Genomic DNA, 18,203 nt, shown 5'->3' on the forward strand with positions numbered 1-18,203 from the left:
GAACACAGGAACCTGGCAGGCTACAGTTCATAGGGTCACAAAGAGTTGGACATGACCAAAGTGACTGAGCATGCACACACGCATGGCAAGTTTATGTTAAATTGAAGAAGCCGCCAAACTGTTTTCCAGAAGTGTTGTGCCATTTTACCTTTCCACCAGCTATGTGTGGGGTTTCCAATTTTTCCATATCTTGCTGACATTTTTTGATTATAGTCATTCTAGTGCGCGTGTAATGGTATCTCGTAGTTGTAATTTGCATTCGTCTGATGACCAATCAGACCAAATGTTTTCATGAGTTCAGATATTTGAATGTCTCTCTTGGTGAAATGTCTAGTCTTTCACCATTCTAAAATAATACTTTTTCATTTCTTATTTTGGAGTTGTGCTCTTTATATTCTTTATGGATACATATCTTTTCTTATATATGGCTGGCAAATATTTTCTCACAGTCTGTGGCTTATCTTAAAGTCTTTCAAGCTGTCTTCTGAAGAGCAAATTAAACAAAAAAAAATTAATGAAGCTTAATTTACCTATCTTTCTTTTATGACTTATACTTTTGGTATTACATCTATGTTTGCCTAACCAAAGATTTGAAAGATTCCCTTCTGTGCTTTCTCTTAGAAGTTTTGTAGTTTTATCTTAATATTTAGGCCTATGGTCCATTTTTCCTAACCTGACTAAAAGTCCCACTTTTCCTGAGCTGGAGTCTCCTATAGACAACAAAAAGGAAGTAGTCATGTGTGGGCTTCTTCCTCCCCTGGGGGCAAGCGCTGAGTGGGAATCTGCTCCAAAAGCTTTCCAAGCTGCTCACCTAGTCACTGCCTTTCTAAACAGAGGACCACTGACAGAGCACTTCAGAACCCTCTCACTGTCTCGAAAACAGCAATCTGCAACCTGCTTTAGATTTGAGATATTGTTTCTCACCGTTTCACTTGTTTTATACAACTTTCTTGTTTCTAATAGATATTTTTTTGTGGTGTGTATTACTGGATTGTGGTCACTCTACAGCTTTAATTTAGACTTTGTTTTTGGTTCATGTTGATGTGTTTCAAGGATTGAAGTTAAATAATATGTGCTGCTCCATCATTTTTTCCCAGGAACTTCCAATAATTTTTTTAAAGTAGCAATAAAAATCTAGATATTGCAATCTTGACTTTGAAAGGTTACAATCTTAACCTGTTTATAAAAAGAACAGGTCTTGTATTTTTGTAGGCATAAGCAGCCAAGGCTTAAATCAGTATGAACCAATGAAATTTGATACTATATATTGAAGAAAGGCATTAAGGAATTAAACACCCCCGTAACACACATACACATTCACACACACAGACTACCACTCTAGGTCTGCAGAATTTAAAATTAAGAGACCATTCTGTTGAATATATTCCATATGCAAATAGACTGATTATCAGGAATGTAGATTTATTTAATTAAAAAACAAAACAGAACAGATTCATCCCCAAGAGTACTGTTATCTTTTAAAGCAGCAGCAATCACAAGGCACATATGTACAAAATACCTCAAGCAAAATAGAAACTAAACATTAAAAAATATATGTTATCTAAAAAGATGTTGAGGACCATTTGTTAATATGAACATATACTATAAAAATGATATTTTCAATATAATTTTATTCCTTTCCCTTTAACAAGAGATGGAATAATAATGTAATATCTATGCACTATCCTGTGGCACATATCACAAACATTTATATCACCCAACTTAGTCTGCTAAAGAAAAAAACAGATAGCTAAAGCACGGATTAAAGATTTTATTTTCAGTGCTTTCACATCTTTTTCAGATATCTGGATTCATTAAGCTGAAAAGAAATAAAGGTCTCATTTTCTTTAGCTTAGAAAAAGCCCATGGTTATATGTCCCTAGGCAAACCCACTATACAAAAAAGAATACATTCAAGATATTCTAAAATATCAAGGACATGATTTCTATTTTGGGATGATCACAGTAACCCTCTTCAGAAAAGAGATTAGAAGTCAACACAGAATAAATATAAAGGTCAATTATACTAAAATAAAATAGTATTTGATGTAAATTATTGCTCACTTAGGAAGTACAATGACTGTTCTCTGGTTAGGGATGCTAAGATTCAATGTTAGGAATGGTGCAACATCAGCATTTAGTGTATATAAAAATTCTTGGATTCAAATATATTATAATGAAAAGTTTATAATAATCACACAAAAGTGTTCCTTTATATATTAGCCACCACTGAGCTTCACATGACAAAGACTGAAAAAGATGTGGTTGGATTAGCTCTTCAGTACATTTTGTATCACATATGCTGAAGTGCCTCTAAGCTTTACCGGTGCAGACAATTTTGTCTAATTACTTAGACAAATAGTACTAAATAACACAATTTAAGTATCAGTTAGATGCTACCATTAGTTTTTCCTTTAAAAAAAAATTAGATTTTGGGTTTTTGGATGTGTTCCCTTAAAGAGTCACCAGCATCCATCTCGTGGTCACACAACACGTTGACATCCACACCGTCTAGAGACACCTCATCGGGTAACTGCAAGGCACCCTCTGCTCGCTCGGCCAGGATTCTGAGGCCTGAGTGTTGCGTGCTGAGTGGACACCAGGCCCCAGACTAAAGCAGCACGGTCTGGGCCACCTCGCTGATCGTGGACGCAGCTTTCTCCAGCTCCTCTTCTGTTTGTTCCACTGTGACCACAACCCTAATGCTGAGAAACCATAAGGGACACAAAAGACAGTCAAATCAGAGTCTCCACAAAGGGTCAGCGGCCATCTGTTTTTGTGCATAAAGCTCTTCTACTGGAACATGGCCTACTGTCCACAGCCACTTTCTCCCTGCCCTGGCAGGGCTGAGCAGTTGTGGCAGGGGCCTTGTGTCCTGCGAACCGCAAGTACTGACTGCCACTTACAGGAGTGACTGTTCCTCCTGGACTGCTAGTGATCTGGTCAAGGTAACCTTGCAGTGGGGCTCTGCTGGGGCCGACAGGAAACTCTATGCTTTTAAATCTACCACTGCAGGTTCAAAGCAGGAAGTCAACACTTCTCAAATTAATGAGTCTGTGGTTGCTCACAATTTTAATTCAGTAAGTCATACAGAGTTCTACAATATTTTGATGCAAGGCAAAGGTTTTCAAGTTTTCAAGAAACTAAAGATAAGAAACATCAGCCTGACAGCTCAATGCTACCCCTGTGCCTCTTACTCTGCTCTGCAAATATCTGCATAAGCCATTGGACACGTATGTGCTGAGGTGGGCTGGGCTTGGAGTCCTGAGGGCACAAAATTAGGGTGGCGCCTGTCCTCATGAAACACAGGCTCACAACTTGGGATGGTGTGATTGGAACAGAGAGAGCAGGATTTTCAGGGTGCTTTCCATTTGCTGCCGGAACAATTTTCCAGAACCCAGCCTGTGCTCCACGTCTGCACGGTGCTCTGACTCCATGTGCTCTTCTGGGCCTTTCCCAGCCTCCCCCAGGCTCCCTCTCCATGGTTCCTCTCAAACCTGTGCTCTGGCCTCCCCTGATGCACCTGTAGCTCTCTATAACCCTGCATTCCCTGCTGGAAGGCCTCATGCGCACCCCAGCTTGTCTGATACACTCAATTTTCCTGGTTTGACTTAAGCATCACCTGCTCTGGAAGCCTGAGTCCCTCCCAGGCTAGAATTAACCATATCCTCCTCCTCTGTGACCTGTGTCATGACCTCGAACACTCAATGTTCTGTCCAACCTCCTTGGACTATGCTGTAAAGACTTAAGGGCAGAATAAGGATGTTTTGTTCAGTGAACACTGATTTTACTTATTTTTTTAAATTAATTTATTTATTTTAATTGGAGGCTCATTACTTCACAATATTGTAGTGATTTTGCCATACACTGACATGAATCAGCCATGGGTGTACATGTGTTCCCCATCCTGAACCTCCCTCCCACCTCCCTATCCATTCAATGAAGACTGATTTTAAATCATGAGTCAAGGTACTTTCCACGGAGGGCTGCTCAAACCTCTCTCGATTTTCCCCACTGATGCTTTGTCTTTCCTTGGGAGTTTAATAAATGTTTGTCAGATTAAGTATCCCACACAGTGCTTGGGCCAGAGGTGAGATGAAACCACCAACCAGACTGTGCCCTTCCCTGCAGGACTGTCTTCATGGCAGAAACAGCTGCCACAGCATGGTGGCAGGTTGTCGCCGATGGGAACCTGGGCTGTCCCAGTTCCATCTTGGGATCACAGATGTTTCATTTACTAGGGTCCTGAGGGATTTCCAGTTAAAATAGGAAAACATCTAGTTTAAGAACAACAGGTGATATACTATTTTTTAATGATACATATTCTTCCTTATCCGATGATAATCTTTCAGATAATTTCAAAACAATATATATTTCAAAAGAGCTTAAAGTAGTAAACAAAATGGTGCCTCAGGTCATATTTTAAAGTCTACTAACCTCGGAGGAGGGAGGTACTTTTCTTCTTTCTCCAAGTAGCGTGCCTGAGTTAACGCGATGCCTCTGTCCATGCACTGCATGAAAAAGGAATATACCTGTGACCTGAACTGCAGATGTGCATGGGTGCAAAGTTGCTTCAGTCATGTCTGACACTGTGCGACCCTACAGATTGTAGCCCGCCAGGCTCCTCTGTCCATGGGATTCTCCAGACAAGAATCCTGAAGTGGGTTGCTGTGCCCTCCTCCAGGGGATCTTCTCTACCTAGGGATCCAAACCACGTCTCTTGCCTCCTGCAGTGACAAGTGGGTTCTTTACCACTAACGCCACCTGGAAAGCCCAGACTGCAGACACTAGTCATTAAAACAGGAAGGTACACTGAAATGCCACCCTCAATAGAAGTTTTCATTCATTTTTCCAATTATAACTACCAGAAGACAAAATAACTACAAAGTCATCCTGAGCAACAGTGCCCTACAGAGCTTCCTGCAACGAGGGAGGTGTTCACTCTGCATGTTCACGGGCAGTCAGGGCCCCACGTGCCTTTCGGCCACTGTGAGACACGGCTAGTGCAACTGTGGCACTCAGCTCTGAGTGTGACTTAATTCAAACAGCCATAGGTAACTAGGGATTACCGTTTTAGGGCAAGCAGAGTTAGGACATGGGGAAACAGGACCAGCAAAGCCCTACAGGCTAACCAAGAGCTGGATTTAATAACGCCAGCAGAAACACTTCAGAAAGAAATTGCTCACAGGGAAATGAAAACCCACTCCAGTATTCTTGCTTGGAGAATACCATGGACAGAAGAGGCTGGTGGGCCACAGTCCACGGGGTCGCAAAGAGTCGGACACACCTGAGCAACTAACACTTTCAAATGCTAGCAACACCTTTGATTCCCAAGTGCTACACTTGGCCACGATGCTACCAGGCACAGAAAAGTCTGGTAGCACATACTTTTTGGACAGTTTTCCCATACATTAGCTATCTGTCAACAATGTTAAAAAATTAACTAATGCTATCAAAATAAAGAAAGCATAAAGTCAGACAAGGGTAATGATTTATAACAGTTTCTCTTTGGGGTGATGAATCACCCCAAAATTTGGAATCAGATACTGTTTCCTGCACAACCCTGTGAAGATACTGAAAACCACTCAACAGGATATTTTAAAGGGTGACTTTTACAGGTGAATTGCATTTAATCAGAGCAAGAGGTGCTGTAAAGGAGAGAACAGTCACAGCCAGCCTGGGGCAGCTATCAGCCTGAAGAGGAGCCACTCTGTAAGCTGTGAAGGCAGGTTTTCCTCTGCAAGGAAAAGACGGAAAACAACGGGAGGCAGTGACGTTTGCTAACTCTACACTCAGGAAGTGTACTTGGAAGAGTTAACTCCTTCTGCAACATCTGGACTGGCTCTGCTTCCTGGCTAGTTAAGAAACATTATACACCATAGCTCAGTTTGTAAAAAACGGTGTTTTGTCAAACAACTCAACAAAAACTTGGCAGAACCTCCTCTCAGTTCTACAAAGCTTAAAAAAGGGCTACGGTGTCATAATTCCCTTTTCTCTTTCAAATATGGAAAAGAAAAGGCAAAGAGGAACAAAGGGTTTTAAGATGGAAGCTGTGATGATGCAAAAACACTGTAAGAATTGCCTCTTCCTTCTTACAAATACAGCTTTCACAGAGTATTTGTTCCCTCCTCCAGAGCGCCTGTTCTCTCCTCATTCGACTCTCAAGATGATTTCCCATAGACAGCCAGTGTCGGTCAGGCCCACAGATACTACTTAGGGATCTGTGAACTGTCCACAGGCTCACTTTTTCTGTTTGTTATGAGGATAAAGTATGTTAAGTACAGTATGGAGTCAACTGATTCACATGCCCTCTTCTGAGTCTCCCTCTGGAATAAAGTAGCAGTAAGACTAACTGTTCCCACGAATGGGAAGAGGACAGAGGTGAGTCTGATCAGAACAGACACTCTGGCACCTAGACAAGGCCCACATCCCATGACACAAAGTGTGTGTGGAGAAACATTACTATCACCCTGACGCCTGGCAGCACAGACTCAGGGCAGGAGGCTCAGGAAGGAACTGTCAGGACAAGCAGGACAAGGAAGCAGAGTGATTCTGTTTTCATTCGCAAATGCGTATGTATTCACCTAGTAACTGGATACTCACTTGAGTTACTATTTCCTGAAGCAGTTTAACATCTCTTTCTCGACACCCAGTGGTCTCTTCCAGTTGCAGGTGCAATGCTGGAGAAATAGACTCCCCCACTACTTTTAGTCCAGGAATGCTGAAAGGGAAACACACACAGAAGCATAAATCCCCTTCCAAGCTCAGGTTGTGCTTATGCTTGTGCTGAGCTGCTCAGTCAAGTTTGACTCTTTGTGACCCCATGAACAGGATATACTACCAGGCTCCTCTGTCCATGGGGATTCTCCAGGCAAGAATACTGGAGTGGGCTGCCATGCCCTCCTCAAGCTCAGGTTCCTCACATGTCAATAATCTTATGAAGTCTGCATTAATGAATGTAACAGAAACTTGGAACTTTCATGGGAAACATCACGTGATGGGATCCTAGATCTGACAAAGCAAGGTAAAAATCATGCTCCGGGCAGTGCTTCCCAGTCTAGGACACCCTGCAGCGCGGCTGGGAAGACGGTTCCCTGTCTGGAGGGTCCCCCTGGGTTCACATTTCACAGAGAACACGTACATCATCTCCAGCCTCCCACCAGGTGGTCTACATGCCTCACCCAGCTTGGCTGGGACCACCCCTGCCTCAGTGGGACCCTCACAGGTCCCACTCGGGTCGTGGGCCTTGGTCTTGCAGTTTCCTCTCCTCATCGATTCTTCCCTGTTCTACTGCTAGTGCCAGACACACCTGGTCCCGGTCCACTGTCAATTCCCTGAGGGCCTCCCTCATCACCCACTTTAGGAAAGCACCTTCATTTTCTATTATTTTGTTTTTTTCATGGACAACTTATTATAATTGATAATGTGGCTTCCTTATTCTCTAAATCTTTATTTCATAAATTATAGGAATGACTTCTGACATTGAAATTTTATATTTTGACCACCAGCAATGTTCAGGTTGTAAAGCTGCCTTCTTGTGTGCATGTTTTACTTGAATTACAATTATTTTCTTCTTTCTTAGGATTAACAGCACAGAAACCTGCTCTTTCTCAAGGAGAAAAAGAGATTTCTTTAGGGGTGAAAGTCTGTATTTTCAAATGATTATTACAGATGTTATGAGAACTGCAGGCCATATTACTTAGTCAGGAATGGTATGATTTTTGACCTATCTCGAGGGACACAAACCGTAATATACGCTATTTGAAACTGGGCTAAACATTTTAGATTGCTTTCATTTAATGTGCTTTACTTGGAAAGATCTGCTTTGCCCTTAGACTAAAATGAACACAAAAAGCACTTGGTAGCATATTCAATTCCTCAAATGTTTTTAGGACTCACCACGCTTTTCCTGAATGACTACTTGTGCCAAACAGCACGTAAGGTGGGGAGGCTAAGATCACCTGCCTTTCAAGCCACCGTTGAACATCATTAATTTATGTCTACCTTCTTTACATGTAATACATCATGCTAATACATCTCTCAATACACCAGGCTGCAGATTTGAATGGAACCTTAGATTTTAGGACTTCTAGAATACTGGGAAACCTTATAGATCAGTTGTTTTACTAATTATTAAGCAATATACTTTCAAAACCCATTTCCTAGATGAATTTTGAATGTGTTAAACCTTATACAAAGAAGTATCAATTATTTTAGGTCATATACTCTCAAACAGAACTGAAAATATTACTTTTCAAATAGCATCTCCTATGAATAAAATGGCCTGGATTTTCCTTGTTAACAACAAGGCACCTAAAAGCCCAATCAAGGTTATTATTTGATCAAATGGGCTCATTTCACATGTTGGGTGGAGCAAGCTGGTGGGAGAGGAATGAAACAAAATGCCCTCTTTCTGGCTGCCTGGATACTGATGCATTAAAGTTTAACTAAAACCAATGGACAGAGTTATAACCCAAGTTTAGAAACTTAGACGTTGTGTTTCAGAGCCTATTATACTTAAAAAGTCTTTTTGGAGACCTTATTATCTACTATATTTTTTTACCAAATGGAAATCCTACACACTGACCTAAGTCCCAGGGACAGAACAATCAACAATTCAGACACGGTCTATCATGTGCTTACTGTGGGGAGAGCACTGGGCATGAATAACTATCTGTCAGAATTTAAGGACTTCAAGATTCCAGCAAGGACTCAAACTAGCAGAGACCATTGACTTCCTCTCCCAAATGCAGCCTCAGAGATGACAGATGCAAATCTCTGATTAGAAGAGATTAAAAAAATTACTTAGAACTGAATGTTGGAAATACTGCCTTTGAAAATGTTTATCTTTAAGATATTTACTGGAAAATAATAAAACCAATAAGCTAAATGTAAAAAGCTAAAAGAATAAAATAAAAATTCAATGAAACAAGGAAGGTAGAAAAATAAGGGGAAAAAAGATCAATCAAAGAAAACAAAATCAAACTTAAAAAAATGTGCTGGGCAAAAATCCTGGAAAAATATCATAAAAGGAAAAATGACAGAAACAGAAAATAAAAGGAGAAAATAATATACACACACGAGAGATAATCATAGACTACATGCCCAACCCAAAGGCCCCAACTCCAGAGAGTCTGACAGAAAAGTCTTGCTCAACTCTGAATAAATAAATCATCAAGCCTGGTCTTATACAGTAGCTCCATAATGCAAGACAGTAGAAAAACTGTCGATCATTTGAGGCTACCATAACACTGATTCCTAGGTTACATAAGGCTGTTGGAACCAAAGACTGTAGGCCCATTTAAATCACAAATATGGATACAAAAATTCAAAATTTTAAAAGTGAAGAAAAATATACTATAATCTAGTAGGGGTTTACTCAGGAATACAAGGATGTTTTAACATCAAAAAATACAGTCATCCCTGTTAGTAACAGGCACATGCTGGGTAACGTGCAGGAGCCAAGGTGGGTTTCAGTAGCTCTAAGTGTGCATGAGAGGTGAGGGTGTGGAGAAGACTCAACAGTGGGAAAAAGGCTGACCACAAAGAGAGCAGAGCCACGGGCTAGTTGCCGGAAGCAAGTGTGGGGTCCTGGGAAGGAAAAATTTAAGACAAGACGGGGCAGAGCTAATCAAATGACTCAGGAAATGGGAGAGACTGCAGAGAAAGGAGCGGAGACAATCAAAGGCACTCAGTTTTAAGAAAGAAGAGCTATGATGGATGGATGAACACTTCTCTGGCTATAACACGAGGGAAGACTGGCTTGGATACCGGCAGGTGTACAAGTTTGTGAGGGAAAATGAAGGAGTTCCCAAGTGAAAGCATGAGGCAAGGCTGTCAGCTAAAAATGGGTGGAGTGAGACAGAGGGTGAGGGATTTTAGAGAGAAGTGTGAAAGAGCTGGGAAAAATGGAGGACTGGACTTAAACATATCAACACTGCTAGACAGAATAAAGGGCATATGAGGCATGTGTTTACGAACTGGCAGTGACTCCAAGGTGCTGGGCTGAGCAGGTTTATTAATATTTCATAAACCAATGTAACTGGAAATAATAACAACAATATCTCTCTACCATAAATCATGCAAGAACTTTTGCTATGATCATAAAGTTAGATCCAGACTTTAATTATTTCTGCCCCTATATTATCTGGAACATCTGTGACCTGCTTATTTATTAACTGTCTTTTTCTTTTAGAAAAGTTTCTAGGTTCCATATCTGGGAATAGGGATAGGACTTCCATGACTGAGAAGGCAGGTTTCACCTTGGAAAGGCAAAAAGAAACACCACAGGCAAGGTGAGTTAATTTTCTATAAGAGCCTGAGGATGTTACCAGCCTCAATTTTTCCCTCCTCAATTCTCAAGGAATTTTACAGAACTACTCTTGTATAGTTAATAAAAATAAACAGAATACACATAAGGTTCACTTCATTTTCACTAGTTTAAGTAATTTAAAATAAAACAGTAATTTTCTAAAAAGTAACATGGACAGTATGAACCCACCATCATCTAATTACGTCCTTCTATCCCTACAGATGTGCAGAGATTCTCCAACGTTTATCAGTTATTTTGGGGGGGTCATATGTTCTGTTGTTATTTTTCATCTTTATCTTTTGTACTGCTGTAATTATTTTACTAACAAGCTTGTTATCATTTTTAGAAAAACAAAGCTATGATTCTTTAAAACAATGGCAAATGGATGTTCTGGATTCACACAAAGAGAAATTTGAATGAACTGTGTTTTTGGTTTTGTTGTTGCAATTTAGTCCAACTGATCCAGCCTATTAAATGCACTCAAAACCAAAGAGGTGACATTCAAAAATTTTCATGAGTTGTTTGAATGTGGTGAAGATAAACTTTGAGTTGGTTGAAAAGATATAAAACTCACCCTTGTAAAGCTTTATGAATTCGTTTGCACTTTTCCTTCAACACTGCAAAAATACCTGAATGAAACAAATACATTTGATAGTACATTTGGAAAACTTGCTATTACTAATCTAAAAATGTTTTTAAAGACCCAGTTCATCAATTTATTTTAATTAATTTATTTTACTTTTGGCTATGCCGTGTGGCATGCAGGATATTAATTCCCCAACCAGGGATCAAAATCATGCCCCTGCAGTGACAGCAGAGTCTTAACCACTGGACACCAAGGAAGTCCCCAGTTCATCAATTTCAATCGCTGCAAATCCTTCTGCCTACTAACTCCTACTGCTGGTAACTCCTCTGAAGGTCCCCAACTTTCATCTCTGGCACATCTAGATGGCACCTTCTCATCCCACTTTCAGTAAAATCTGGGAGGTTTTCAACAACAAAACAATGGCTCTTTTTCTTACCAAGATTCTATAAATTATCTGGCTAAGAATAAAAGGGTACAAATCTGATTTCTGGACCCTAAAGACTTTGGGAAAACACAGACACTGTTGTTAATGTTTATGATCTCTTTCTTGATACTTTTGCTTTCTTTTAAGGAAATTTCACAAGCTGAAATATCTGAGGAGATGAGAGTAGTGGGCTATCTGACAAGCAAGTATATGAATATGCACAGAGAAACATTCACTTTTCTGATTCTCTGAATTTAAAAAATCAATGCTGAAACTTTAGAAATTTAGAAAATTTAAACTTTACAAAACCCAGGCCTGCTCTTGCATTTGTGTTTTATCCCTTAGTGAGGTGTTATCACAACCTAGAATCACATTTTAAATTGAGTCACCTGCCCATTAAGCAAGCTTTAATGGTTGGTAAACTAGTTTGACTTTGGTACCAACTCATGGTTCAAAGGCTGAAGGGGAAAACCAGACAATAGCTATAAAATTATATGTACAAAAATTAGCATACTTCAGCAAATTTCTCAAATAAATAAATAAATAAATAAACTAAACAGTAACTGGCTCAGAGGTAACCCTCCTGTTTCTGGCATCTTTGCCCACCAAAGGAGCCAGCTCTGCTGTGGCTCTGGCTTTATCTCCAGAAACGAGAGAGGATTTATACCAAAACCCTGGGGCAGTGACAACTTCTTCACCACCATTCTTCCCACAGGTTGCCAGATAATCTAATTCTGAGCCAGAGCTTTGTCTAGGAAATAATTCCCTCCAACCAATTTTTCAAAAAAGCAAACCAGGAGCATGGCTAACATAACCTGTGGTACCTTTGATTTCCTGGGATTAAAGGTTATACCTGGATTCTCTTCCATGATGTTGAGAGCCTCAATCGCAGCAGCAGCTAACAGGGGAGGTAAGGAAGCTGAAAAGCAGTATCCCTGGCCAGAAAGTCGCTGAAAAGAAACAAACAAGTTACAAAGCATACATTTGGTGGGGGGTGGGGGAGACAGAGAGGCTAAAAAATCTAAAGGCACTAAATCTCCGTACCACCTACCAAATAGTGTGTACAACTGCTAAGGTGGTAAAACCCAGGCATGTACAGACGTTATCATGTAACAAAAACAAAACCTTTTTTTAAAAAAGGGAAACAATTTCTAAATGTAAATATTTTGAGTGATTCTTTAAGAAATCTATTTCTAAATAAAAACTGTATGATAAACTAAGAATGAAATTTTGTAAAAACAGTTACATGTTTGGGTGATTCAAATGGAGCAGTAAGTTTCAGTTTTTGCTCTTTGTTTTTAAAAAGAACCCACCTGATGGTCAATCACGAAAGACCTGCCACAGCAGAAACCCCCAATAGAAGCAAGTGAATTCTCCATGTTGGCACTGATAAGATCAATATCATCAATCTGCCAGAAAAGAGGGACAGTGGGAGTTACTTCTCAATTTAAAGAAAAGGAAAAAAAAAAAAAGGCCACTGTCAAGCTTAGAGACAAAATTTCAGCAGTGATGATGTCAACATCTGTGAAAATAAAGGATAAGCCATACAAAATCAATTGTTAAAAGGACTGTTGTTTCACAACCCACCTCTGAAAGTGTCTCATTTTATATATACTTTTCTGCCATTTCGTCATGCACTGACAATTTATTCAGAGGATAAAAGATGAAATCTAAAGCTGTTTGATACTAAACATATTCAGAGGCACAAGATAAGATCATTCCTTGCTAAAACAGTGGTCTCAGCTGGCCTTCTCCATAGAAGGTACTTGAGAGAAACAAAAAGGAATCTTTTGAGCATTTTTGCAATGTGTACTACATTCATCTCTTCCACCTTTCCTAAAACGAAATCAATTTATTCAAACATGAAGGCAATAGGTTCTTTGAACAAATGAACCAATTTGGGCATGGATAAACCTAATGTGCCCAGTGGACTCCTGAATACCCACCACCTGTTCAACTGCTCAGCACTCCTTGGGTCCTCATGTTCTGCTCCAGCCCCCAGCACCAAGTTCCATCCTGTGTACGACAGCCATTCAGTAACTACTCACTGGTGGCCCTAATAACTGGTCAGATCACATATGGTGCTATTCTAAGTGTTCCAGAGATCCAACAAGGAAACCTGCGCCCTCTTATTCTTCTTTATCCTTTCCTTATGAAAAATTTCAAACATATATGAAAGTATACAGGATTACCACCAGATTCCATAATTATCAACTTATGGACAAACCTGTTCTATGAACAGCCCCCTACTGCCCTCTTCATTTCTTTGGAGCAAATTTCAGACTTAACTTGTTTTCATCCATAAATATTTCAGTGAGCATTTCTAAAAGATATGCACCCTTTCAGAAACATTATCAAATTAAAAAAATGAAAAATTTCTTAATGTCAAACACTGAGGGTTCAAGTACCTCTGTTTCACAAACCTTGTTTTCCACAGTATCTGTATGAATCAGGATCCAAATAAAGCCCACACATGCTGTCCTTTTACTCACACTCTTATAAACAGTATCTCTGAGACAACTGCTAAAAGCAGTCAGAAAACCACAACAGTGAAGTTAGATGGCGCTTTTATCTTCTTTAAAACCTTCATGTCTTAAAAGCTGCTCTGGTCTACATTTTACTTGAACTACATTTCCATTTTTCTTAAATTCTTTAGGGCATTTAGTTGCCAAATGTCAGTCTGTCTCTGAGGAACATGCTTCAGTCAACTTTCTGTGGTATTCATTCTGCTTCACATTTTTCTCTAGTTCTGTATGGGTAGAGGGATGCAAATATAACTGAAGGTGATTTTATGTTTCATACGTTCAACTTTTTAACACAAGTTGTGAACATTTTTATACACAAGATTTGGAGAAAAGCTTCTTTAACTTGACCACACAGTGGAGGGCAAGGACAGGCTATGGCAGTGGTGAATGAAGACAGGCTACAGCAGCGGTGAGCGAGGACAGATTACACAGCGGTGGGCGAGGGCAGGCTATGCAGTGGTGAGTGGTGACAGGTTGTGCAGATGGGCCCACGCTGCTTCTCCTTCCTGAAGATCTAGGCACTCACACCACCAACGGTGGGGCTAACTGAAGCTTATTTTCCTTCAGCAAAAGAAAAACATGACATGCTCCTGTTGTCTGGGACCTTATGGGGCTTTTCTGTGAATCCCATGTTGGTAGTGTTTCTGATATTGTACATATAAAAATCATCCCCATACATACATGTTACACAGAATATATAATTCTAAATGTTAGAAAGGACATCTTTTCACTGCTATAATAAATATTTTCTAAGGACAACTTGAGGAATCCTTACTGATTTTAAGGGAAACAAAGGTAAATTTAACTGTTTCTAGAGAAGAGATACTGAAGGCTGGGATCAAATGCCACCTTGTAAACAGAACACCATTCTGGGACTAGCCACTCTGAGTTCACAGATTTCAAGGGAAGACGGGGCCTCTGGTGTGGCTGAGCCGTCCTCCACGGGCCCAGTGAAGTGCTGCACGTGCACGCTGATGAGGAGCACTGTCTTCTATCCATGAAACCTGCCCAGCAGGATGGAACTGCATGGTTACTATGTGAGGGAATGTTCCAAAAAAGGAGAGCTTACATTGATTCCAAAATGTTCCGTGACTCCTCGGCCATGCTCTCCCAGGACTCCAAATGAAAGGCTTTCCTCCAGAAAGATTCTTGCTTTATATTTATATTTTAACTTAACCTATGTGGTAAATAAACACAACTTTAAAATACTGATGATTAGCAGTGCACAGAACATGTGGGTAAGAACAAAATTAAACCTAAAATTAAAAGGAAAAAAAAGTACAGTTGATCCTCAGTACTGGTGTATTCATATTTGTGAAACTGCCAACTCGCTAAAATTTGTGACCCCAAATTAATACTTAAGGCACACTTGCACAGTGGTGAAAACTGTGAGTCACCTGTAACACACTTTCCAGCCGAGCAAACAGGCTACTGCTTCAGCTCATATGGTGAAAAAGTGTCCTCTTCACGTCCTGTTTACTACCCCATTTTTCACATTTTGTGCTTTTTGTTGGTGATTTTGTTATTTAAAATGGACCCCTAGCACAGTGCTGAAGTCTTGTCTAGTGTTCCTAAGTGCAAGAAGGCTATGATGTGCCTTATGAAAAAAAAATGTGTCTTACATAAGCATTATTCAGGCCAGAGTTATAGTACTACTGGCCATGAGTTCAATGTGAACAGATCAACAATATATATTAAATCAGGTGTCTTTTAACACAAACACATATAAAACAAGGTTATGTCCTGAGCCATGGATGAAAACATTATGATGAGAGGTCTGTGGTAAACTAGCTCTGTATTTGTCCTAGGAGCAAAAGTGTAGTATTCGATAACTCGGTATTGGCAGCAAAGTAAACACACCCACAGGCTTCCCTGGTGGCTCAGACAGTAAAGAATCTGCCTGTAACGCAGGAGACCCGGGTTTGATCCTTGGGTCGGGAAGATTCCCTGGAGAAGGCAATGGCAACCCACTCCAGTATTCTTGCCTAGAGTACTCCACAGACAGAGAAGCCCGGCTAGCTACAGTTCATGAGGTTGCAAATGACTGATAGACTAACACACACACACTCTTCATAGATCAGAACTGTCATGAATAACGAAAATAACGAAATTTGGATGTTCTAAAATGACTCAATTTAACTCAAATAATACAGACAGCACAATGTCAATTTTTAAAAAAGGAACTGTTTAGACCTTATAAGTACAAACATGTAATATATCTGTCAAATATTGGTCTAATTATGCATTAAAACTTCCAGGGAAATGTTGTATACATTCTTCCCTCAGAGGCACTATGCTTCAATTTAGATGCATTTTTATTAATGTAAAAAAAGTTTTCATTAGTATGGTTTTTTAATCTTTTTTTTTTTTCCTTCCCCTTTGCTTTCTGGCTTGTAGGAAAGTCCTTTCCCATCAAAGGTTTAGATGCATATTTATCTATATGTTTGTCTAATTATTTCATAAATTTTTGGGTGTATACATTGGGAAATGCACAAGTGTACAGTTTTTTTTTCTCCTTCTGATGTCTAATTGATTTACCCCTTTACAATATGTATGTGATCAGTTTTACAGCTGAATTAAAATATAGTGATTATCAACCACTAAATTTTTATATATGTGACATGAGAAGTTGGGTCATAAATCCTTCCACGACTCAAATAATCTTCCCTCGTGCCACAATCATACTTTTAATAATCAAATTTTAATTACTAAGACTTTTCCCACTGAGACTATAGAATTAATGCACAAAAATATATAAGACTCTCGTATCATGAGTCTCTGATAATTTATTTTTTAACCATAATCATGCTAATCAATATCAAGTTGGGAAGGGATCCCCACTGGGCTTTTATATAAGTTTTCATTAACAATGAACGAACCAATTTGGGGAGAATTACATTTTTTCAACACTGACTCTGTCCTATCCATTAATATGAGATATTATCAAATGAAATAGTTTCTAAAAACTATGTTTTAGAAAATGTTTAATAATACTATTACAGTACTGATACACAAACAGACAAGGGTAACACAACAGGAATCCCTTTGTCAAACCCTAATTTGTATCCTGTAATTTTACACATTCAATACTTACTGTTCCTACACTTTCTATTTTTTCCATTGGCTGTATATCTGCCCATGAACACTGCTTTATTAATATATTTCTGTAATATATGGTTCTAGTATCCTGTGGCCCACTCTTTCTCCCACATTATCCTATCAGTCTTTGACACAAATGGAAGGAGAGAATAAGAAATCATCTCTTTTATTAACATTTAGGATGCATCTAGATTTCCTCAATAAATAGGGAAAAATTTAAAAATAAGATATGAAACTCTTAATTTTAAATCCTTATTCAATTGATGGACTCATAGATTCAGACTTTAATGGTCAAATGCAATGGTAGTTTACTACAGGAAAATCAGTGTAACATACTATACTAACAGATAGAAGGAAAATTACATGATTAACTTAACTGATGCAGAAAAAGCATCTGACAAAACCCAAATCCCGTATGAGAAAAGCGCTCAACAAATTAGAAAAAGGAGGAACTTCCTCAACTTGATTAAGGGCATTTATGGAAAACCCACAGCTAAAACCTACTCAATGGTGATGGCCTGAAAGCTTCCCCTTAAAGATTAGGAATGAGACAAGGATACACACTCCTGACACTTATAGTCAACACTGTACTGAAGTTCTAGCCAGAGCATTAAGGCAAGAAAAGGAAGACAACCAGATTTGAAAGGAAGAAATAAAACTATCTCTGTCCACAGATGATATAATCTTAAATACAGAATAATAAGTTCAGCAAAAGCTGTACAAGACCAATACACAAGAGTCAGTAGTATTTCTGTAAGTAGCAATGAACAATTCAAAAAGGAAATTAAGAAAATAATCCCATCGATAACAGCATCAAAAAGAATAAAATACTTAGGGATAGATTTAACCAAAGAGAGATAAGACCTTACAGTAAAAACCACAAACAGTAATGAAAGAAATTGAAGAAAATAAAAATAAATGGAAACACATTCCTTGTTCATCAATGAAAAGACTTACTATCATTAAGATCATAATACTTCCCAGAGCAATCTAAATATTCAATACAACCCCTATAAAAAAATCTCAATGGCATTTTTTTACAGAAATGGAAAAGCTGATTTTAACATTTAAATGGAATCTCAAGGTACCCCAAATAACCAAAAGAATCTTGAAAAAGAACAAAAATGGAGAACTCACATGTCTTGATTTCAAAGCTTACCACAAAAGCTACATGGATTAAGCAATTAAGCATGGTGCTCACATAAGGCTAGATAGACAAATGGAATAGAACTGAGAGGCCAGAAAGGAACCTATATAT

General features: G+C 39.1%; 1 protein-coding gene across 1 annotated transcript in view; it reads right to left on the reverse strand.

Annotated features, from left to right (window-relative positions):
* Positions 1-1,405: 1,405 nt before the first annotated feature.
* Positions 1,406-18,203, reverse strand: part of SPTLC1 (serine palmitoyltransferase long chain base subunit 1) — a 63,158-nt gene continuing 46,360 nt past the window's right edge. Inside the window, exons 9-15 of the mRNA XM_043927535.1 lie at positions 14,916-15,023; positions 12,635-12,730; positions 12,175-12,271; positions 10,886-10,940; positions 6,603-6,720; positions 4,437-4,510; positions 1,406-2,704 (exon numbers count right to left, since the gene is read on the reverse strand). Coding sequence (XP_043783470.1) covers positions 2,611-2,704; positions 4,437-4,510; positions 6,603-6,720; positions 10,886-10,940; positions 12,175-12,271; positions 12,635-12,730; positions 14,916-15,023 — 642 coding nt within the window. The 3' untranslated portion in view covers positions 1,406-2,610. The remainder of the gene's footprint in view (positions 2,705-4,436; positions 4,511-6,602; positions 6,721-10,885; positions 10,941-12,174; positions 12,272-12,634; positions 12,731-14,915; positions 15,024-18,203) is intronic.

Source organism: Cervus elaphus, chromosome 16 (assembly GCF_910594005.1).
Source record: "Cervus elaphus chromosome 16, mCerEla1.1, whole genome shotgun sequence".
In the NCBI taxonomy this organism is placed as follows: Eukaryota; Metazoa; Chordata; class Mammalia; order Artiodactyla; family Cervidae; genus Cervus; species Cervus elaphus.